The 22,747-nt window shown below is 48.2% G+C and overlaps 1 protein-coding gene across 5 annotated transcripts in view; it reads left to right on the top strand.

Annotated features, from left to right (window-relative positions):
* SPTB (spectrin beta, erythrocytic) overlaps nt 1-22,747 on the top strand; it is a 135,503-nt gene that overhangs the window by 65,270 nt on the left and 47,486 nt on the right. For all 5 annotated transcript variants that reach the window (XM_059722418.1, XM_059722417.1, XM_059722416.1 and 2 more), the window contains exons 14-22: nt 448-1,318; nt 2,348-2,485; nt 3,272-4,028; nt 11,280-11,482; nt 11,657-11,747; nt 12,960-13,106; nt 14,069-14,332; nt 16,558-16,773; nt 22,314-22,403. In XM_059722418.1, the coding sequence (XP_059578401.1) occupies nt 448-1,318; nt 2,348-2,485; nt 3,272-4,028; nt 11,280-11,482; nt 11,657-11,747; nt 12,960-13,106; nt 14,069-14,332; nt 16,558-16,773; nt 22,314-22,403 (2,777 nt within the window). The remainder of the gene's footprint in view (nt 1-447; nt 1,319-2,347; nt 2,486-3,271; nt 4,029-11,279; nt 11,483-11,656; nt 11,748-12,959; nt 13,107-14,068; nt 14,333-16,557; nt 16,774-22,313; nt 22,404-22,747) is intronic.

The raw sequence follows: 22,747 nt of genomic DNA, 5'->3' as shown, positions 1-22,747 counted from the left end.
GAACCACTGCTCTCCTTCCTTCTTCCTTACCCCTTGGGAGGGAAGGAGAGAAGGTTACAGCTATTCAGGGTGGTGCTAGAAAACTTCTCCAGAGAGAGAATTCCTGGTTGAAAGTTTTCTTGCCTTTTCATGGAAGAGCCAGTTTTCTTCCATGAAAAAAGCCTTGGATTCTTGTATGCTAGGTTTTTGTGCTGGAACAGAGGTATTTCTCCTAGCTCAAATGTAACACCTGTCCATAGCTCCTGATATCCCCATCTGCAAGTGGAGGGGTCAACATAAATGGGCAACAGCGGGCATATATTTGGATGTCTCTGTTTTGCACTGCCCCCTTGTTAGGCCACCTGGTTGGCAGCATAGTTATTAAGGCCTAGATGAGAAGCCTTGTTTTTCTGTCTCTGAGCTCTTGACGAGTTTCATACTGTAAAGCTACCTCTGCTTCCTGTGCAGGGTATCAGCCTTGTGACCCCAAGATCATCCAGGATCGTGTCAGCCACCTGAAGCTCTGTCTTCAGGAACTGGTGGCACTGGCTGCCCAGAGGAAGACTCACTTGGAGCAGTCCAAGCGCTTGTGGAAATGCTTCTGGGAGCTGGATGAGGCAGAGAGCTGGATCAAGGAGAAGGAGCAGATTTATTCCTCCCTGGATTATGGAAAGGACCTGATCAGCACCCTCAACCTGCAGAGGAAGCACAAGGCCTTTGAGGATGAGTTGCGGGGCTTGGATGCCCGCCTGCAACAAACTATCCAGGAGGGAGAGAGCATGATGGCCCAGAAACATTTTGACACTGCCAGGATTGGAGGCAGGATCAGGGAGGTGAAGGCCCTGTGGGCTCAGCTCCAGGAGTTGGCAGCTTTCCGCCAGAAGAACCTGCAGGATGCTGAGAGCTTCTTCCAGTTCCAGGTGGATGCGGATGACCTGAACGCTTGGTTGGAGGATGCCTATCGCCTGGTGTCCAGTGATGAGGTGGGGCATGATGAGTACTCCACCCAGGCCTTAGTGAAGAATCACCGGGACCTCATGGATGAGGTGAAGAACAACGAAAAGGTCATGGATAATCTGACCGAGCAAGCCCAGAGATTCCCGGCTGAGCTGCGTGGTGCCCCAGAGTTTGAGGACCGGCTAAAGGCCATCCAGGTGCTCTATGCAGAGGTGGTGTCCCTGGCCGATGTACGGAGGCAAAAGCTGCAGGATGCACTAGATCTGTACACGGTATTCAGCGAGACAGATGCCTGTGAACTCTGGATGAGTGAGAAGGATAAGTGGCTGGAGAAGATGGAAATCCCAGACACAATGGAAGACCTCAATGTAGTGCAGCACAGGTGGCTTCCCCTTCCTCTTCAGGGATAGCCATTTTCACCCCATCCTAAAACCCAAACTCTCCCCACTGACACTAACTGGAGACTCAGGCTACCGAGAGGTTGGGGGGCATAGTTGTCCATTCTCCAGTTGTTAGCAACTCAGTCTTTCCCAGGCTGTAGCAGAGCCAGGTTCAGTTGAGGCTTGCTGACCAACCTCCCAAAGTTGCAGAGTAGAGGCCTGGCTTGTACTACCTCAGTCCAGCTCTTTCCTCTGTCCCTCCTTGCAACAGTGGCCATGGAGCCCTGCTCTGCATGCTGTGGTTCTAGGCACACTTCTAGACCTCCCCTCTTGGTGCCTGTAAATATGGTATACCATTGTTCGTGGTTAACAGTGCTACTCAGTTGTTTAAGATCTGTCTTCATTGAAGGGTTAAGTCAAGCTTTTAGCTGGGTCCTGTCCCTGCGCACTCTTCTACCTCACTCAAATTCTTCCCCTGAGCAGCCTGGTATGTTAAAACAGGCCTGCCTGGAGGTGTCGGGGAGCCTGGGTGCTGCTTTCATTTGGCCTGATAGTGTACCTATTCCTCCAGGAGGACAAAGGCTAAATTCTTGATCGCTTCAGCACATTCCATGCTTCCCTTACCCCATGTGCCCACAAGGACAGATAAGCTCTCCCACAATTCCTTGGGAACAAACCAAAGCAATTCAGCTTGCTGCAGCACAGAAAAGGGTGGGACATGCATGCCCCCAGTGATCCTAGCAACACAGCCTGAGTGTGTTACATCAGTGAGGGCACAGTAATTTGAGTCTGGCACTTGAAGAAGGCTAACCTGGGTACTTGTACCAGGGTGCTGAGTTAATTCTACAGAGAAGACTAGTGCCAGTTGCAGTGCCCATGGCAACTTTCATGGAGGTGAATGCTGGCACTAGGAGAGTCCATGAGCCCTTGTACTAACATGGCTGTGGGAGGGTGCATTTTGCAGCACTGCTGTGGGGTTTTTAGACAACCTTCACCTTGCCCTACAAGCCTCTGTGTCTGTGCTCTTGCAGGTTTGTCATCCTGGAGCAGGAGATGAGCGCGCTTGCCTCCCAGATTGATGGGGTCAACCAGGCAGCCAGCAACCTGATTGAGAGCGGGCACCCGCACAGTGCCCATATCAGGCAGTGCCAGGACCACCTCAATATAAGGTACACCCTTTCTCTGCAGCTGCTGGTGTAAGGCTTGGTTCTTCTGGAGGGTCATGTTAATTGTGGCTCAAGCCTGCCTATCTGGAGCACTTCAATACTGTGACAGAGTTTTATAAAGGGTCTGTCCCTCTAGGCTGGATCTACAGCTACTTTCATGCTAGAACTGGTGTTGATCTCATAGTCCCAAAGGTGGGGGGAGAGGCACTGCCTCATTGCTGACATCTCCATGGCTTTTCCTGTGGAATTAGACTCTCAATACCAGCTGTGCCATAGGAGAAGGAGCAATGACAAATATTCCCAGACGCATCACAGTGAAGCAGGAGCCTCAGCTCCATTTCCTAAAGTAGCTTAGGCCTTTAGGAGCTTAAATCTCATTGGAAGGTAGTGGGACTAAGGCCCGAGTCCTGCCTGCACGCAGCCGGGTACTTGAAACAAAAATGATTTCTTTGATCCAAAATGATGCAGCCAGCACCCAGGCCTGCTTTCTCTGCCAGAATGCAACAGCAGCTCCTAGCTTTGCAGCCAGCACTGTATGGCAGCCCCATGGATGCAAGTGGCCTAAGCAGAGGTTCCCTTGCCTTCTTTGGAGAACATGCCTTCTTTGGAGCCAGCCCCAAAGCAACAGAAAGCCTGTCTTAAGGGGGAAACCTTGGAGGGTTGGGCTTTCACACATCTTCTTGGTAGAGGGATTATCTCCCTGGTCCTTGGAGCAGAGCAAGGTCTTCTCTTGAACCAGCAGCTTTTCTGGGGCTTGGATTGCTAAACAGAAACTTGTGTTTCCTGTAGTTGGTGTGACTTCCAGGAGATGGTGGCTCAGAGGCAGAAGGCTGTGGACTCAGCACTAAGGCTGAAAAACTATTGCCTGGACTGTGAAGAGACCTGGAAGTGGATACTGGGGAAGACAAAGGTGATTGAGTCCACCCAGGACATGAGCAAGGACCTGGCAGGCATGCTTGCCATCCAGAGGAAGCTGTATGGTATTGAGCGGGACTTGGCTGCCATCCAGAGCCGTTTGGGAACACTGGATCAGGAGGCCTGCCGCCTGGCAGAGGAGCACCCCGATCTGGCCAGAGACATCTATGAGCGGCAGGCAGTCGTCATGGCTGCCTGGCAGGACCTGCAGAAGACATTGCAGAGCCAGGAGGCCTCACTTGGAGAGGCCAGCAAGTTGCAGAAGTTTCTGCAGGACCTAGATGACTTTCAGGCATGGCTGTTCAAGGCACAGAAAGCTGTAGCCTCTGAGGAGGTGCCCAGCTCCCTTGGGGAGGCAGAGCAGCTGCTCCAGAAGCACATGGCCATCAAGGAGGAGATTGACCAGCACAAGGATGTCTACCACAATGTCAAAGAGATGGGGGACAGGGTCACGCAGGGGAAGACAGATCTGGAGTACCAGCAGCTGCAGCAGCGGCTTGAGGGCATGGACACAGGCTGGAGCGCCCTATGCAGGATGTGGGACAGCAGAATGAAGTTCCTCTCACAGTGCCGGGGCTTTCAGGATTTCCTCAAGAATGCAAAACAAGCAGAAGTTATTGTTGGTAAACAGGTATGGCTGCGGCAGCCTCCTTCTCGGGTTTCTCTGTGGTCCCGGTGGTGGTAAAGTACATTCCCCAGTGTGCTGGGGCATAGTCCTGTCCCACAGACCTCCTAGCCTAAAAGAACAGGGTGGAGAAGGGAAATGGAGGAGACAGGATCTGTCTTCTCAAGCAGAGCAAGGGTAGAGCTGAGGTCTCCTGAGACCTCCCTGCCATTCTGGGCCATGTTACAGGCTTCTAGCTAAGGTCATATTGGCTAGACCTATGAAGGACAAAGGTCCCCCTTTCATGAGCCCCTGGGAAGAAATGCTTGGCACCAGCCAAGAACTGCCCATGTCGATCCATGCCAGCCAGCTGCCTGAGCCTCAAAGCTACTCCCAAGGGGGAGCTAACCACTCGTTTAGGGAAGTGGCCCAGAGACCCAAAGTCAAAAGGGCCCTGACATTGTATTCTGCATATGACAGAGTCCTAGAGTTTGAAGCCAGATGGGACAATGTCATCAATCATACTACCTGGCCTCCAGTGTAACTCAGGCCAGAGAATGTCACTGAGTTGACTGTTACTGCACTGGATAACTTGAAGTTGACTTGGCAGAAATTTAAGGAAAAGAGAAATGGGCTGAAGTACAAGGTGTGGGGGGCCCCAGGTTTGCTTTCTTATTCCATCACAGGTTTCTGGTGTGACCTTGAACAAGTCACTTCATCTCCCTGTGCCTTGGAGTCGCACCTGTAAAAATGGGATTGCAAGCATGTGTGAAGATAAATGCACTTTGTTGAACAAGATGGAGGAGATTACATAGGAAGAGGCTGTTTTCAGCTTGGTTCCAGCTAACAGGAAGGAAAGAATGGAGGGTTTCAGGGGGAGGGCAGCTGGGATGAAAGTGTTCACAAAACGATAGAGTTCACTGTTCTTGGATAGATCATCTGAGGGACACTGGCGAGCAGGCAGTAGTTACTAGGAGAGACTGTGTTAGAAGTGCAATAGCCAAGTAGTTCAACAGGGAGGAAAGGTGGAAAGTGCAGTAAGAGACCAGTGTGGCTGTATTAGGCGCTTTAGTGACCTGAAAACCCAAGAGGAATTGTACAAAAAGTGGAAACAAGGTCTTCTGCCCAAGGAGAAGATGGTACTAAACTTAAAACTGACACAGATCTAAAATCATTCCTAGCAAAGGTCATAAAGGACAACAAGAAAGGCTTTATAAATGCATGAAGAAAGAAGACCAAAGAAAGTAGGCCCATTGATTAACAGGGAAGGAAAGGGAATCAAAAATGATTCAGAGAAGGCCAGAGTATTCAATGCCTTGTTTGCTTCTGTCTTCACAAGAGAGGTGAAGACAGAAACACCTTTGACTGGATGCCTGACATAATTAATTTTAATGCAAGGATAGGAGCATAGGGAAAGAATGGGTTAAGGGTAGATGCATTCAAGTCAGCATGCATGATGAGATCTACCCCGGACTACATAAGGACCTATTCAAAGCCATCTCTGAACCATTGGTCTCTCTAAGAACTCCTAGAGGACAGGCAAACTCCCAGAGTGCTGGAGAAGGGCAAATGTAATATCTTCCACAAAACAGGGGGAAAAGGAGGACCCAGGACACTCTCTAGACCACAGGTTCCCAACCCCTGGGCCATGGCCTGATGCCAGTCCACAAAGGGTTGGCTGCCAGTCTGCAGGAGGGTTGTGACTGGCATAGTGGCAGCCAATTCTTTTTTATACTAAAAATAAAAAAGGGTTGTCTGCTGCTCTGCAGTACGCCAGTCATTTCCGGACTGCAGTTTGCTAGTCTTTGGTCACTTTCAGTCGGAGATTTGCTGGTCTACAGTCTAAAAAGTTTGGGAACCCCTGCTCTAGACCAGCCAAACTCATTTTGATACCTGGAAAGATAGTAGAGAAAGTTATTAAACAGTCAGACTATAGACACCTGAAAGATAAGGTGATAAAAGGGAATCCTGGTTTTCTCGGTTTAAAAATTGCAAATTCTCTGATAAAAATCCCAAATTCTCTAATTAAACCCCCCAAAATCCACATTTTTTCCACAATTAAAATGAAACACCACTAATATATATATAGCGGTATCAATGTAACACAATGTTTAATTGATATATTTACAAATTTAAAGCAATTTAGAGGCTCACCAGTGCCTCAATCATTATAATAAAATAAATTCTAAATATTTCTATATTTTGGTGTTTGATTTTTATCATGGAAAATCAGAGCTTTCCCTGCCACCTTCACTCATAAGGACACAAGTCCCGCTGCTGCCTTGTGTCACTGAGCAGCCCTGATATGCCAGTGCCCTGCCCCTGCCCATCCTGTTGCCCATCACTCCCAAGCTACAGACCTGCCAATGCCCTTACTCCTGACTCGCAGCTCCCTGGGCCTGCCAGGGCCCCTTACTCCCAACATACAGTTCCCCACCCCCCCAGGCCATTTTGGTGGCCCTCACTCCCTTCCCACAACCCCTTGGCCCAGCCAGTGTCCCACATTCCTGACCCCATAGCGCCCTGTCCCACCCAGGCTGGAGTATAGTGGCTACAGCAGTTCCAACATGTGCAGATGGCGGCAGAGCGAGTCCAGCCCTGGCGTGTGTTGGGGGGAGGAAAAGGGGAGGCCTGTGGCACACTCTGCCCTATGCTGGGGCTTCCATGCTGCACCATTTGGCCTGGCCACAGCACTGCCCCCACCCCGGCAACGTTTCTTGGTTGCCTTGCCCCTGTGACCACAGGCACTGGCCCTGGTGCTCCTGATCCAGCCACACAGCTCCCCAAAGGACCCCTTTGCCCCCTTCCCTCACTGGAGGAGCAGGCGCCTCCCCTCCGCCACTCTGCCGTGCCGCAGCCCTAGAACATGCATGTCTTTCCATGGCAAACAGAAAACCCAGATCTCTGGTGATCAGATAATATTGGTCCCTTCTGGCTTTGCAGTCCAGGGCTCTCTGCTGTTGCATTGGCCCCAGAGGATGCTGCAGCAGGTTAGGAGGGATGCAGCATCCCATCTGCCTATTTTAAGTTCTCATCTGACCACCCCACCACAGAGGAATCTGAGCACCTCACAATCTATATTCTAAGACCCCCAGGAACATCGGGTGGAAGGGCCCTCAAGAGGATCTCTCCTTTGCCCCTGCTCTGAGGCTAGTGCAAGCATGCCTGGACCAGCCCTGTAATTAATGCCAGTTTTGCACTCCTGTTTAAATTATTTTAGGATTAGAAGTGGACAGATGTTGCACCTCTTCTGTGGTAGTGCACACACTAGGCTGTGCAAGGGTGGAAATAAGCAGACAAAACCTAAACCCATTTAACTTTACAATGGCGGATGCTTTCAGAGGTAATTCTTTACTGGACTGGGTGACATTATCCAGGTTTAGGGTTTTGCATAGTCTGTACCCTACTTTTTTGTATTGATGTAATACCAGTCAGACCAACATAGACATTTTGTCTGTCCACACGTTCACACTCAACTTTTGGCCCATTTTCACCAATTCTTTCCTGCTGTATCGGGGCCTAGCCAACTAGTCCCCAGCTTGTATCTTGCCTTGATGTCCTCCTCCGTCATCCATCTATATTGAGTTTTATCCTGTTGACTGCGGACAGTTTTTACAATGTATGAAGATCATTTTGGATTCTGATCCTGATCTCTAGGATGTTCCCAGCCCTTCCATCCTGGTGTCATGCACACAGTTTAGAATTGTATTCCTCCAAAATAGTCATTAAAATATTGAACAGAGCCAGGCCCAGGCTACATGTCCATGGGACTCCACTAAATTGCCCCTCTCCCCCCCCCTCCAGTCTGTCCATGAACCGTTGATAGCTATGATATGAATGTTTTATCAGTCAGTCCTGTCCCTCTTTAAGAAAAATCTCACACATTTTCATAACAGCATCATGTATGTTGGCACTGGATTTATGACCCAGATACCTTGTTCCAGGCAGACCTAAAACCCTCTGACTGACCACAACCTCTCCATTCAATAACAGGCAAATTGAATGCAAACAATTCTATATCTACCAGTCCTAGAGCTGTCACAGAGTCAAGGTGTCTGGCCAGTACGTGAGCTCCACCCTGAAGTTCTTTCATGAATGTCAAATGTCAGCAGCCTGGAGATCGTGGGCCAAGGCTGCCCTGCCCCACTTCCCCCCGCAGTGTGGTGGGTGAGATGGGTTGGTGATGGGACCTTTTGTTCATGGTGGCCTCGGGTTCCCCTCTCAGGGACCTTTTGCTGCTGTGAAATCCCTTCTTTTGTATTTTTTCCTCCCCTCTGGTTCTTCATCTCTGGGCATCATTGATTGATTTCCCTGTGGTCATCATACTGTCCACATTCTGTCCTGTCAGCAAATTGCTCTGTTTCACAAACCCATCACATGCACACATCTTAACTTGGTTATTTCCGGTGTCCTCCTAATCTGGCCTGCTTACCAAAACCGGAAATCCCAAGTGCTCTGCAACTGGGCACTGTGACCTAATGCCACCTTATCTTATGTTAGGGAACAGAGTGGTACATGTCTTCAATCTCCCAGCCTGTGTCCCTGCTTGCTGCTCGCCTGTGTCAGACACAGTGAGCCTTGAAGGAAACAGACAGACTTTTAGAAATAAATTAAGTCTTGCCATTCCCCTGGACCATTGTTCTAATGCAATATCTACTTCACCTACAAGCCAATTCTCAAAAGCAAACCTCTAAATCTCATTTTTTAGCCATCAATATAGGATGATGTCAGAAGCCTTATTAAATCCAGCAATATCACCTCTACTACTTCCTCTTACCCAGTAAGCCAGCTAGTCTGAAAGGAGACTAGATTGGCTTGACATAAATTATATTTGACAAATCCATGCTGGCAGTTTTTATTGCCAGGGATTTGGGTTTTCTGTTTGCTGCTGAAAAACATGGATTTTCTCATTTGAAGGAGAAAAATGCAGGTTTTTGCCTTTAAGGGGGAAAAATGTGGATTTTCCTTTTTAAAGGAGAAAAGTGTGGGAAACTACAGGTTTTCTCTTGCAGGCTGGCAACAGCAACCTGTGAGGAGCTGCTTGGGAGTGGGGGGGAGGGCGATAGGCAGGAGGTGCCATGTGCATGTGCACATACAGTCAGGCAGAGTAGTGGGGGCAGCCTCTAACTAGATGCAGGTATGTCTGTAGGGGGTAGGGATTGGAAGGCAAGGGCTTGGGGACTGTTTGGGGGATTTGGGGGCATGTGTGTGTAGTAGAGGTAAGTGGAGGGGATGGGTGCCTGCCAGTGCTGGGGGAAGGTGTCCGAGTACTGGGGCTGGGACTGGGGCTACGGTTGAAGCTGTGGCAGGCCAGGGGAGTGGAGGGAGGTGTCTGTTCCTCCAGCAGGGGAAGGGGGGAGAGGGGCCCTTTGGAGATGGTTTTCACAGATTTCACAGACATTAGGGCTGGAAGGGACCTCGGAAGATCATCGAGTCCAGCCCCCTGCCCGAGGGGCAGGAAGTCAGCTGGGGTCATAGGATCCCAGCAAGATAAGCATCCAAATTTCCTTGAAGGTGTTCTATGTAGGTGCTTGAACTACCTCCGATGGCAGGCAATTCCAGACTTTGGGGGCTCGAACAGTATAGAAATTCTTCCTTATGTCCAGCCTGAAACAGTCTTGCAGTAGTTTATGACTGTTCAACCTTGTCATCCCTTGTGGGGCTCTGGTGAACAAACGTTCCCCCAGATCCTGGTGAATACCCCTGATAAACTTATAGGTGGCCATCATATTGCCCCTGAGTCTGTGCTTTTCCAGGCTAAAGAGCCCCATAGCTCTCAGCCTGTCCTCGTAAGGTCTGTTTTCCTGACCTCTGATCATGCGTGTGGCTCTTCTCTGGAATCTCTCAAGCTTCTCCACATCCTTTTTGAATTGTGGAGCCCAATGCAAGCCAGGGTGCAAGCCAGGAAAGCTGCATGGCTGGGCTGGCAGCACCAGGGCCAGTGCCTGTGGTCACAGGGGCAGGACAGCCAGGAGACACTGCCAGGGCAGGGGAGGTGCAATGGCCAGGCTGCCTGGTGCAGTGTGGGAGCCCCAGCCCAAGGTGGGGGGTTTCACAGGCCTCCCCTCTTCCTGTAGCCCATACCAGGGCTGGATTTGCTTTGTCACCATCCGTACATGGTTGGAGCTGCCACAGCCACTATGCTTCAACCTGGTTGGGACAGAGGCAGCTGGTAGTCCCCTCCAGCAGGTCTTGTGGGGGTGTGCTGTGGAGGTGAGGACTGTGGGTCAGGAGTGTGAAGCACTGGCAGAGCCAAGGGGCTGTGGGTCAGGAGTGAGGGGCATTGGCAGGGGGCTGTGGGTCAGGAGTGAGGGGCATTGGCAGGGTTGGACGGGGCTGTGGCTTCGGAGGAGGGGCAACAGCATAGACGGGGCAGAGCACCAGCATATCAGGGCTGCTGGTGCCACAAAGCAGCTGGGGGGACAGGGGGAGCTCTGAATTTTCATGATTAAAAAACCCCCCAAATCAAATGCTGAAATATATAGGTATTTAGAATTTCTTTATTATAATGATTAAGGCATTGATGGGCTTCTAAACTGCTTTAAATGTGTAAATATATCAATTAAACATTGTTAAATTGATACCCATATATAGTAATGTTACAGTTTAATAACAAAAAAATGTGGATTTGGAGAGTTTGTTTAAAAAATCCCAAATTTTCTTATTAAGAGAAAACCAGTATCCTGCTGATTGTCCAGAGAACTGCACCCTAATGAATATGTCTACTTGGCTACAATGGCAATTTGTGTCTGATGTGCCCAAGCTAGATTTAAGTTGGTTAGTTTGGGGACTGTTAACAGGGCAGCTGCTGGGGCAACTGTGCTGAATATTGCTGTGGGTACAGTGCTATCCATTTCCAAGCTGCCTAGGGTGAGGCTAGCTTAGGAATGTCACTGCAATGTAGTCAAGCGCTGTGGTTCTCAGCAGGTAGGGGAGGGAATGAGTCGGTACCAGCTGCATGTGCCAGTCAGGCTTTCTCCCCCTTCACCAGCACGATGAGTTCATCCTTGGTTTAATGCACTGATCCTACACCAGGGAGGATGCCTCTTTTGCCAGCCTCAAGCTGCTGCCAGCTTCCCATGATGTTATAACACAGGGTATGCTGTTGGTGCCTTGACTGAGCCCCCCAGGATAGTCTTATGCACTTAGTGACTTTCATGGAGCACAGGTGGTCCCAGGTTGGGTGGGAGCAGAATCAGGGAAGGGCAAGGTGGTGGCCATCCTGACTCAGCCACCTTCTAAATAGCAGTCCCTCTGATGATCTGTTCTCTATTCCAGGAGTACACGCTGGCTCACATCGAGCCCCCAAATACCTTAGAAGCATCAGAAGCTGCTATCCGGAAGTATGAGGATTTCTTGACCAGCATGGAAAGCAACGAGGAGAAGATAACAGGGTTGGTGGAGAGTGGGAAGACTCTGATGGCTGAAGGGAACATTTACTCTGACAAAATTGATGAGAAGTGCCAGCAGATTCAGGAAAGGTAAATTCAGCACTGATTGCTTACTGCCACCCAGATACCAGGGTGCGGAGCACCCTGACTGACAGACAGCAAGCACTTTTCCTACGCTCTTCTACCTGATCTGAGCACAGGAAGAGGTGCAAGATGAGCCCTGGCAGTGATTGATTCAACATAAATTTCCTCCCTGTTTTCCAGGTACAGGACAAATGTGGCTAAATCTCAGGAAGCATCTGTTTTGCTGCGGGACAATCATGCTTTGCAGAGCTTCTTACAGAACTGTCATGAGGTAGGGGCCAACACTGTCTTCCAGAATGGCCTTCTGCTGCAGCTCACTCTCTGACTCCTCTGCTTTGAAAGGGGGCAGTTCCTGTTACAGGCCCTGCTGCCCCGTGAAAGCCTTCTGTGGCCAGTCCTGCAAAGACAAAAAACTGATGTGCACTTTCATTGCAAAATTACCCTGTTCCACTATCACAGATTTCCTCCCAGCTGTCAGAAAGCCTTTGAATTTGGGGACCTCTGCCAGTCTTGCTAGAGTCCCTCCCCTCCTGGGTCCCTGCCATCACCTCTCACACCTTCTCCTTTCCTGGTGGTGTGAATTGGAAGAGATCTCAAGGATCATCTCTTCCAAAATCTTGGTTGAATGCAGGAATGATACTCTCAAATCATCCCTGAGCACTACTTATCCAGCCTTCTCTTGAAATCCTCCAATGAAGGTGATTCTACAACTTCCCTGGTCAGTCTATTCCACTACCTCACTGTACCTCACAGTAAAGATGTTTTCCCTGATAGCTATTCTAAATAGACTGCTGTGATTTAAAGTCATTGCTTTGTGTCTTGCCCTCTGGGGCAAAAAATAAATGATGTTCTCCAGCTTCTTTATGGCAGCCTTTCAAATATTCCTGAGCTGCTAACTCTCTCAACCCTTCCTTTGCAGTTTGTCTTCCAACCTCCTTATGTTGTTTTTTTTTGTCACCATCTTTGGACCCTCTCCAACTCTCCCACATCCTTCTTAAAATGTGAAGACCAGAACTGCGCACAGTATTGTAGATGAGGCTTAACCGGAGCTGAGTAGAGTGGCACTATCACCTTCTGTGTCTTACAGCTAATACTCCTGTTGATACAGCCAAAAACCTTGTTTACAGTTTTTGCAACTGTCACATTGCTGACTTGTCAAGTCTGTGATCCACCAAAACCCCACCATCCTTCTCAGTCAGTTACTGAACAGACAAGCCAATTACCCAGGGAGGACATGGGGGTTTTTCCTTCCACATATCCATTCCCCACCCAGCACCCTATTACATTTGTAGGGCCTGGTCTGACACTGCTCATTGTCTCAGGGTGAACAGATGCAGAATCCCAGCTGGGATTTCAGAGGAGGCTGAATCTCTGTGAGCTTTGAGTACCTGAATCCCATGGTCCTCTTGGAGCAGCCCTGGGGTTCTTGTTGGGAGGGGTGCCATTGGGAAGTGTAACATCCATTTGCTCCCTCTTTTTGCAGCTAACCATCTGGATCGAAGAGAAGCTGCTGACAGCCCAGGACAAGTCCTATGATGAAGCGCGGAATCTGCACACCAAGTGGCTGAAGCATCAGGCCTTCATGGCAGAACTGGCATCTCACCATGGCTGGCTGGAGAAGGTTGATAAGGTAGGCAGCCTTTTTGCTGCCCTTTGTGAGCATTCTCCCATGCCTGGATGTAGTAGCTATTGTTTATAGTAGCTGGCATTCAGAAGCATACTGGCAGGGTTGTGTGAGCCATACAGGTGCCCAAATAAGGCATCTGTCCACATCATTGGAGCTTGGAGCAAATGCTTAGCTTTCAGCACATGCTGAAGTGCTCTGCTAGATAAAGATGCCTTCCAGAACTGGGCCTGGGGCAGCGCTCCTCCCTAGGGCTGCAGATCTACTTCACTGCCCGCACAAGTGCCCCTGGCCCTGTCCCAAGGGTAAGGAGAGGGAGGGGAAGTTGAATGATCTGTCTGACCAGGTGGGGCAAAGTAGCAATAGGCAGGTCAGGTGAACAGCAAATAGATCCATCATTGGCTCCTTGCAGTCTTAATCTCTCCCTTATCAACCAATGTGGGGGGAGATCCATACTCCCCTGCCCGGTCCCTGGCTACGTGCCAGCACTGACCTTGCTGGGGGGAGGGGAATTTTTCACTGCAGGCACTGCTGAGAGGGAGTGTTCTGCTTTTGACACTTGGGGCTGGCCGGAAAACCTTCAAGACTGTTTCTGCTGGAACAAACCATTTTGACAGCTTCGGCTTTTTTTGTAAAATTGTGTAGATGAGACTTTCAATTTCTTTTTCCTGCTAAAAATGAAATGTTGGAAAGTCACATTTTTTGGAAAAGAAGGCTTACCTTTTTTTTCATTCTGAAATTACTCTTAATTTAAAAGTGTATTTTATAACAATATGTTTAAAAAATGGTTGAAATTTTAAAAATGACCCTTTTGAATTTCTTAAAGTAACATGTTTCTATTGACCCAAAATAAAGTGTGTTTTTTTCTGGAATTTCATTTTTTTCTTTTGATATGGACAAAAACTTTTTAAGATTTTCAAGTTTTTGCAAGAGAATTTTCACTCCCTCCTCTCTGCCCCATTCGCTAGGAGGGACAGCAGTTGGCCCAGCAGAAGCCCCAGTACAGCACCATTGTATCCCAACGGCTGATGGAGCTGCACCAGCTATGGGACAAATTGCAGTCGACCACAGCAGAGAAGGCCCAGCACCTCTTTGAAGCCAACCGCTCAGACCTGTATGCACAGAGTTATGCTGACCTAGAGATGTGGATCAATGAGACGGAGCAGCAGCTGCAGGCAGATGACCAGGCGAAGGACCTGGCCAGCACCAACATCATGATAAAGAAGCTTACGGTGTGTGGTGAGGCTGGGATGAACAGTCTGTGCTTGCTGCCTCAAGGAGCACTAGAGAAGGGTGCAGCTCATGGTGTTAGCCTGTCCTGAGCCTCATGGCTCTCTAACAATTCAAACTCATATATGTTTGTTTAACTCACTGTTGACGGTGTGTTACATGCCCAGTCTTTGGTGATTTGCTGAATATGTGAGTCTGTTAGAGCAGGAGTCGTTAATCTGTGGCCTGTGCGTTGAATCTGGCATGCTTTGCCAGAGTGATGGGGAGAAACAAAAGGTGCATTGCGGTGGGGAGGGGGTGGAAGGGGATGACACAGCGGCTGTGGCTTGTTTGGAAGCAGTGGCCCACCTTCGGCATTAGCTCTGTTAAAGCAACCCACAATTCCAAAAGGGTGCCAAACCCTGTGTTTAGAGCATCTGTTGAGCAGTGTGGTCTCTTTAGTTCAACCTGTAGCAGCTCATGCTTTTCATTACTAAGAGCTGTGGTTTGATCCCCAGTGTGTTGACCAAGATGATTCTGCCCCACTCAGTAGTGATCGTTTCAGGACATCCCTTCCTGGCATAGGGAGAAGTACCATATATCTTGGAGGGTAATGAGATGTATGTGAGGAATAGCCACAGGGTGACTAGTAGACAGAAAGGTTTCAGTCCCTTCCTGTCTGCATGACCCAAATGACCTGTCTGTAGGAAAAAACTCCCACTTACAAGTCCTTTGAAAATTCTTTTTTGAAAAGCCTCTCAAAATCTGAAATGAAGTCCTTTTTAACTTTTTTGAATGGTTTAAAAGTTTGAGAAATGTTTGCTCCAGCTTACCCTCAACAATTGTTTGTTTGTTTTCATTTTTTGGGGTATTTCATGTTCTAGCAGAACAAAGAAATCCAAACCTAAGGCAGTTTTCTTCATGTACCAAGGCCCTAAAACAATGGGTTGTAGGCTGGCAGGGTGCATTGTTCAGAAGTGAGACAGGCAGACGAGTCTGGGATCACAGAGTGGGGGCATAGGGCAGCCCCTGCCCTGTATAGGGGGCTGGGGGGTGCATGCACATGTAGGGCAGGGGAAGCTGCCTGGGTGCTAGATCCCAGGAGCCTGCCAAGGTGAAGGGAGGGAGCAGGAGGGACATGCAACAGCGCTCACCCAGGTGGTGCAGTCCATGGCTGCCCCCACAGCACTCCTCTTGGGGCAGCCTGTGCCCACCAACCCAGCCCAGCCCTAGCCAGCGTGCACAGTTTATCAGTGGGCCTTCTCCTGGTGCAGCTGCAGCTGCCTGGGCGCTGCTTGGCTTCCTTTGCCTCCAGTAGCAGGTCCTCCTCCTGCTGCATTGCTCTGGGCCTAGGAAGCTTCAGCTGGACTGTTCCTGCCCCAGGACACAGGGCTACTGCTCCAGCTGCCGGCTGCCTTCCACCCACTCAGCTGCCCACAAATTTTTTTTGGTCAGTTTTTTGCCACTGAAAATTTTTCAGTGGTTATTTCGGGTAATTGCTAAAATGCCAAGGAGCGTAGGGTCAGAAGCAAGCCCTGCAGAAACACTGTAGAAACGGACACACTCACAGATGATTTTTGTTTACCATTACATTTGGAGGCCTATCGTTTTTATGGACTTTAATGCATTTGTAAGCCATGTTGATTTAGTAATTACTCTAAGTAATTACTTGATTAAACTGATGTGTGATATTAAATCAGCTCAGAGATCTATTGCATAAACACTATCTTCATCAATGAAATGTAGTAATATGTTTGACAAGGATTTGTATGAGATGGTTTGGATTGGGATGATTCTGTTTCTGGTAATGGTTTAGAATAGATTCCTTCCAGCCTTACTGTTCTAATTCTATAAAACCTGTCATCACTTAAAAAAAAATTAGCTAATTTGACAAGCAGTATGGATTGGCATTAGCTGTATTACATTCCTTGAATTCATTCACTAAGATGCAGTCTACCCAAAGCCCATAGAAAGGAATAGAGAATTCAGGAAAATGGATTAGACCTTTAGTGAGGGAGCTTTAATGAGGATGTGTCCACATAGAAATATTCCAGATTTCAGCTTTTTGGCTTATCAAAAAGAAAAAAATTAATGGAGAGCAGACTTCTTTTTCCCAAGACCCCAAATTTTCTTTAAAAAACACAGCAATGAGAGGAAATACTAAGCCATCTCTAGGCAGTGACCATCCGTGCCCCCATGGCTGCTTGGACCAGGGTGGGTATGTCCAACTGCAAACTTGTCTTTTCAGAGACTTGATGAGCAAGTAAATGAGCGGCAGAAAGAGTTGAAAGAACTGCTGTCGCAGGCCCCTCCCCTCAGAGGGGATATGCCTGAAGTGGATGGCCAGCAGCGCAGCATTGAGAGGAGGTTCCTGGACCTGCTGGAGCCCTTGGAGAAGAAGAGGAAGGCGCTAATGTCTTCCAAAACCAAGTACCAGCTCAACCGGGACCTAGAGGATGAAACGGTGAGCTTATCAAAAGACCCCATGGGCCCTTTGCAGCTCCTGATATTTTGTGCCTTCTCACAGGACCTCTGGTCACTGCCTAGCTCCTTGAAAGTATCTGCTACTGTGCCTCTGAGTGATAAATGCATCATTCTCCATTGGCCTGAGCAGTTTAACTGTACTGAGTGCCTGGCATGATGGTGCCCAGGAGGAAGAACAGATAGATCTTGCTGGGATCTTTTGACCCTAGCTGACTTCCTGCCCCTTGGGCAGGGGGCTGAACCTGATGGTCTTATGAAGTCCCTTCCAGCCCCAATGTCTGTGAAATCTATGGTCTGGGTCAGGTGTATTTTTGGAGTATTGTAGTTCTGTCCAAGAATACCCACCCAGTCCTGGTTCCCTAAATGCAATGGAAACAGATGGCTCCTCAGAAATACACTTGATCTACCTCTCCAGTGATTTACCCATATGCAGGAAACTTTATCTTTTTGCTTCCTCCCATGATAATTCTCATAACTCCCACCTGTACCACGCACTAGTGGTTAACCTGATCATAACCTCAGCATTTGCAACTACAGAAATGCTTACATCCGCATGGCTTAAGCTCTAACATGCTGTTAAGGCTACTCTTGGATGGTGGCTTGCAGCTGCCTTTATCCCATGGAGGAACTGGATTGTTCTTCCTTTTCAACCTGTGTGCATGGCCTCAATGAAATTTAGAATTGCCTTTAAATCTGAAGGGAAACACTAGCACTTCCCAGCCTAATACTGCCATCATTCCCATTTCCCAGAAGACAGTGTTTCCTAAGAGGCATAATGCACCTGCTTTTCTCCAAAGCAGCCAGTATAGCAGCATCTTTTCCATGCCCAAGAGTTGTGCCTAGTGCATAGATCTGCCCAGCCTATACTACGTTATCCCATTCACTTTCAGAACAAGTGCTTTGCTGTGGCCAGGCAGCTCCTAGAAAGGGACTACCTGATATGGATCATTGGGCAAAGTTGCATGTGTAATGTCTCTGTCTTTAAAATAGTTTTTTTTTTCTAGGTAGGATCTCAACAGTTTGAGACCCTGCTAAGAAACAAAGCTTGGAAAATAAGATAAAATAATTCTTTTTAACTTTATTGAGAAGTTGGGGGAAAAGAAGCAAATGATCCAAAAGATCTGCTTTTTATCCCAATATGTGAAATACCTGTGTTTCTTTGCTAGGTGCAGTGGCTGCCTTGAATTTTTCCACCATGGGTCCATCATGGGATTTGGTTGGAGTTCACCAAATCCCACTGACCTGTGCCTCCTGATCCTATACAAAGTGCTTAAGTCCCTGTGAAAGTCAGCGGCACTTAAATTTGTGCTTATAGTGATGCATGGACTTACTGGCTTTGCTGTTTTGGTGCCAGTGAGGATTCATGGATGAATGGAAACTGTGTCTTACTTAAATCCTGGCCCACATTCCAAAGTTTTGCCAGCATAGCAATGTTTTTGTCTGTTTGTTTTTTAAGATGATTTTTCGTATTCCGATCCAAACCGGCCAAATCAATTCCAAATCCGTGAGTCAGTCAAGAACTATAAGTGGCCCTACTACCAGCAAACATCCTCCACCCCACCTGGGGCTTCAGTTGTTTCCAAATCTTTTGGCAGGCATCCTACGTGCAGGCCCAACCCAGAGGCTTGGGGTTTGGATGCCCCCAAGTTTTGCTCACCCTCAGCCGTAAGGCCCCAGGGGCAAGCTGTTGGGTGGATGCATGGAAAGATCACCTCCTCAGCCAACATAGCTCTGCTGACAAAGTCTCCTGTCTGGATACAGTTCTGCTGACAGGAGAGGGCTGTGGCTGGCATATTCATGAGGGGGCTGTGCCAGCACAACTGTGGTAGCAGTGTTACACTCAGGATTACTCTGGGGATCTTTTTTCAGAGAACTACTAAATGATATGAAACAAAATTCCTGAGCAATACACTGGTTTATTGAGCTACTGGCAATTAGGCAAAATTACCAATAGCAGCTACAGGTAGTAGAAAATATATGGCTCTACTCTTTGCTTGTTGGTGAGTTCTTTGGCCCCTCAGCATCTGTCCTCATACATAAGGCAAATTCCAGACTCCATACACATGCTTCTGCATATTGGCATTTTTTTTTTTCATTTTTATTTATTTATGTGATGTATATGCTGCCTTTTCCAACAAAGGTTCAGAGTGGTAAGAAAAACAGACCAACATAAAAAAGAGCAACTATAATAAATAAAACAAAATAGCAAAATAAAGCAGAGAATCAATTAACCAACATCTCAGCCTAGCTTTGGTTGCTAAATGCCTGCCCAAATAAGAAGTTCTTGCAGGGCTTTTGAAAGATGTTCAGGCTCTTGCAGGCCTCAAGAGGGAGGGAACTCCAGAGCTGAGGAGCAGCTGCCAAAAACAATCTCCCATGCATTTTTTGCCAAGCGGGCTCAGCATACTGATGGTACTTGCAGGAGGTTAACTCTTATGGACTGCATTGAGGTATAAGGGAGAAGGTGGTCCCTTAGGTATGTAGGGCCATTAGGGCCTTATAGATCAAAGCTAGCACCTTAACTTGTGCCCAGAAAGCTACTGGGAGCCCATGAAGACTCTGCAGGTCAGGAGCTATGTGCTCCTGTCAACCTACCCCAGTCAGAAGGTGGGCCACCACATTCTGCATCAGATGCAGCTTCCAGACAGTTTTCAAGGGCAGGCCTGTGTACAATGCATTGCAGCAGTCTATATGAAGGCAGGAATGATGGCCAGATTAGAATCTGAAAGAAAGGGTCCCATCCTTCTCACCAAATAGAGTTGGTGAAAGGTGCTCCTAGATATGGCTGCCACATGAAGCTCCAGGTTCAGAATCCAGTTTTCTGTATTTCCTGCCCATTTCTCTGAGAAATAATCTCTTGCTAATTCAGGGGAAGCAGGGAAAGTCTGAGTCATGACTTGTGCTCATTGTTCCTACCTGGGTTCTTATCAGCATTTATGTGGTCACCTGCCTATTCATCTCAACTGACTTGCAACTAGGGGAGTAAATAACTTTTAAAATGATCAGTTTAACCTCCTCTAATTGTATCAGTTAAACAGTTAACCAGTAACATGTATTTAGTCCTGGCCAGGGGCTGCAGAGCCCTGGGCTGGCGCCTGCCCTGCTCAGCCCTGCCATGGGGAAGGGGCCACAGCCACCTGCCCAAAGCAGTATGGGGAGCCAGGGGCCAAAAAACAGACCTGCTCAGACGCAGCTGCTGTGGAGGACTTTGCACTTGTCCTTGTTGAACCTCGTGAGATTTCTTTTGACCCAATTTGTCTAGGTCACTCTGAATCCTAGCCCTACCCTCGAGCATATCTACTATTCCCCCTGGCTTGGTGTCATTTGCAACCTTCTTAAGGGTGCAATCCATCCTATCTTCCAGATCGTTAATGAAGATATTGAACAAAACTGGCTTCAGGACCAACCCCTAGGGCACTCCACTTCATCCTGGCTGCCAACTAGACACCGAGCCATTGATCACTACCCACTGAAGCCAACAATCTAGCCAGCTTTCTATCCACCTTACAGTCCATTCATCCAACCCATACTTCCTCAGCTTGCTTGCAAGGCTTGGGTGATCATATCAAAAGCTTTGCTAAAGTCAAGGTGCATCACGTCCATTGCTTTCCCTGCATCCACAGGGCCAGTTATCTCATCATAGAAGGCAATCAAGTTGGTCAGGCATGACTTGCCCTTGATAAATCCATGCTGACTGCTCCTAATCACCTTCTTCTCCAAGTGTTTAGAAATGGATTTCTTGAGGACCTGCTCCATGATTTTTCCAGGAACTGAGGTGAGGCTGACTAGTCTGTAGTTCCTTGGATCCTCCTTCTTCTGTTTCTTAAAGATGGGTACTATATTTGCCCTTTTCCAGTCATCCAAGACTTCCCCCTAATTACCATGAGTTTTCAAAGATAATGGCTAGTGGCTCCGCAGTCATATCAACCAACTCCCTCAGCACCCTCGGATGCATTGCATCCAGCTCCATGGACTTGTACACATCTACATTTTCTAAACAGTCTGTAACCTGTTCTTTCACCACTGAAGGCTGCTCACCTTCTCCCCAAACTGGTGCATGGTACAGTTGTCTAGGAGCTGACCTTGCCTGTGAAGACCAAGGTAAAAAAGGCATTGAGTACTTCAGCCTTTTCCTCATTATCTGTCCTCCATTCAGTACGGGACCCACACATGCCCTAACCTTCCTGTTATTGCTGATGTATTTGTAGAAACCTTTCTTGTTATCCTTCATGTCCCTCCAGTTGCACTTTAGCCTATCTGATTTTATCCCTGCATGCCCAAGCAATATTCTTATACTACTCCCTAGTCATCTGTCCAAGCTTCCATTTATTGTAAGCTTCTTTTTTCTGTGTAAGCTCACCTGAAGAGTTTTCTGCTAAGCCAAACTAGTTGCCTGCCATATTTGCTATTCATCCTGCACATTTGGATGATTTGTTCCTGCACCTTCAGTAAGGTTTCTTTAAAATACAACCAGCTCTCCTGGACTCCTTTCCCCCTCAGAGTGGCCTCCCAGGGGATCCTGCCCATCAGTTCCCTCAGCAAGCTAGACACACAGGCAACCCTGGCTCACTTACCTTTCCAGAACAGTATCTGGTGCTTGGTGTCTCTTCCCCTTCCTCCTGTTGCTCCCAGTGAACTGCTTGCAAACTGGCCTGTTTGCTTTTCTCTGGTCACTTGGACTGTCTCCTTATATACCTCTCCTGGGCCTCGCTAGGACCCTTTGTTAGGGACTTTTTTCAAACTCAAGCAGCAGTCAATCAGCGATCGGCCCACTCAGCTGCTAAGAGCATGTACCTAAGCACACAAACCCACCAAACAGCCCTCAGCAAGCCAAATGCATAAGCAACCCTGGCTTACCTTCCCAGAGCAAGATTTAATGCCTGGTGTCTCTTTCCATTCGTACTCTTTCCCATTGAACTGCTTGCAAACGGTCCTGTTTGCTTCTCCCTGCTTGCAGGTTATATCAGTTTGGTTAAATGCACTCTTGTTCATTTTGAAATGGGATGCCCAGGGCATATGTTGAAAAAGGGACTGTTTTACACACCCCTACCCCCTTCTTCCCCTCCCCCACTATCTAGACTGCTTAGCTGAGACCAGAGCTTGGAGATAGCTGAACATGCCATGGGACAGGGGAAGGTAATATCCTATTTTGACACTCTGGAAATATGGTCACCCTAATGGTGCTGTGTAACCACAGAACAATGAAGTCACAATCTTTGAGTGCTGTTCAGCAGCAGAAGGGGTGAATTGGGGGTGGCCCAGACCAGCATTTGGGGAGCAGGGATTATCTCCCTTCAAATAACTGTTCCATGGACAGAGGGCTCAGGGAGCTGCAATTTCTGGGATCCTCTGATAGGGGTGGCCCTGTTGGGTCAGACCTCCAAAGCAGGGTGGGAAAGGCTTGTGTTCTGTTTAAGCAAAAATGGTTGGCATCTACAAGTTGTTCTGTGGCCAGAGTGGTGGGTCCCAGGCTACTTTGATAGTTCCGCCAGCTACCTATTCTCTGCTTTTGCTTTTTAGCTCTGGGTACAGGAGAGGCTCCCCCTGGCAAAATCCACTGACCATGGCACCAACCTGCAGACCGTGCAACTCCTTATGAAGAAGAATCAGGTGAGTCCATGCCTTTCAGGTTCTTGCTTCATCATCAGGATCAAAGCTGGCTCATGGGCATCACGAGGCCGAGTGGACCTGGGTTAAACTGTACCAGAGGCCACAACTCTTGAAAAGTTTGCAGGTGTCTGAGGGGCTGCACACTCAGGCAGCGGCTATAAACTGGTACTTAAGCCTCCCCTGAGACTCATCTGTGCAGTAACATTCAGCTGCATGAACTAAGGCTTTCAAAATGGGCCAAAGGACTTAGTCACATCATTCCCATTAAAAATTAATATTAAATTGAGCATTAGATTTATTACATATCATGTGACATCCACTGTCCAAATGAGGTCAAGGAAAGT

This window comes from Alligator mississippiensis, chromosome 2 (genome assembly GCF_030867095.1).
Source record: "Alligator mississippiensis isolate rAllMis1 chromosome 2, rAllMis1, whole genome shotgun sequence".
Lineage (NCBI taxonomy): Eukaryota > Metazoa > Chordata > Crocodylia > Alligatoridae > Alligator > Alligator mississippiensis.
The sequence above is the reverse complement of the archived record's forward strand: the minus strand, read 5'-3'. Positions and strand labels throughout refer to the sequence as shown.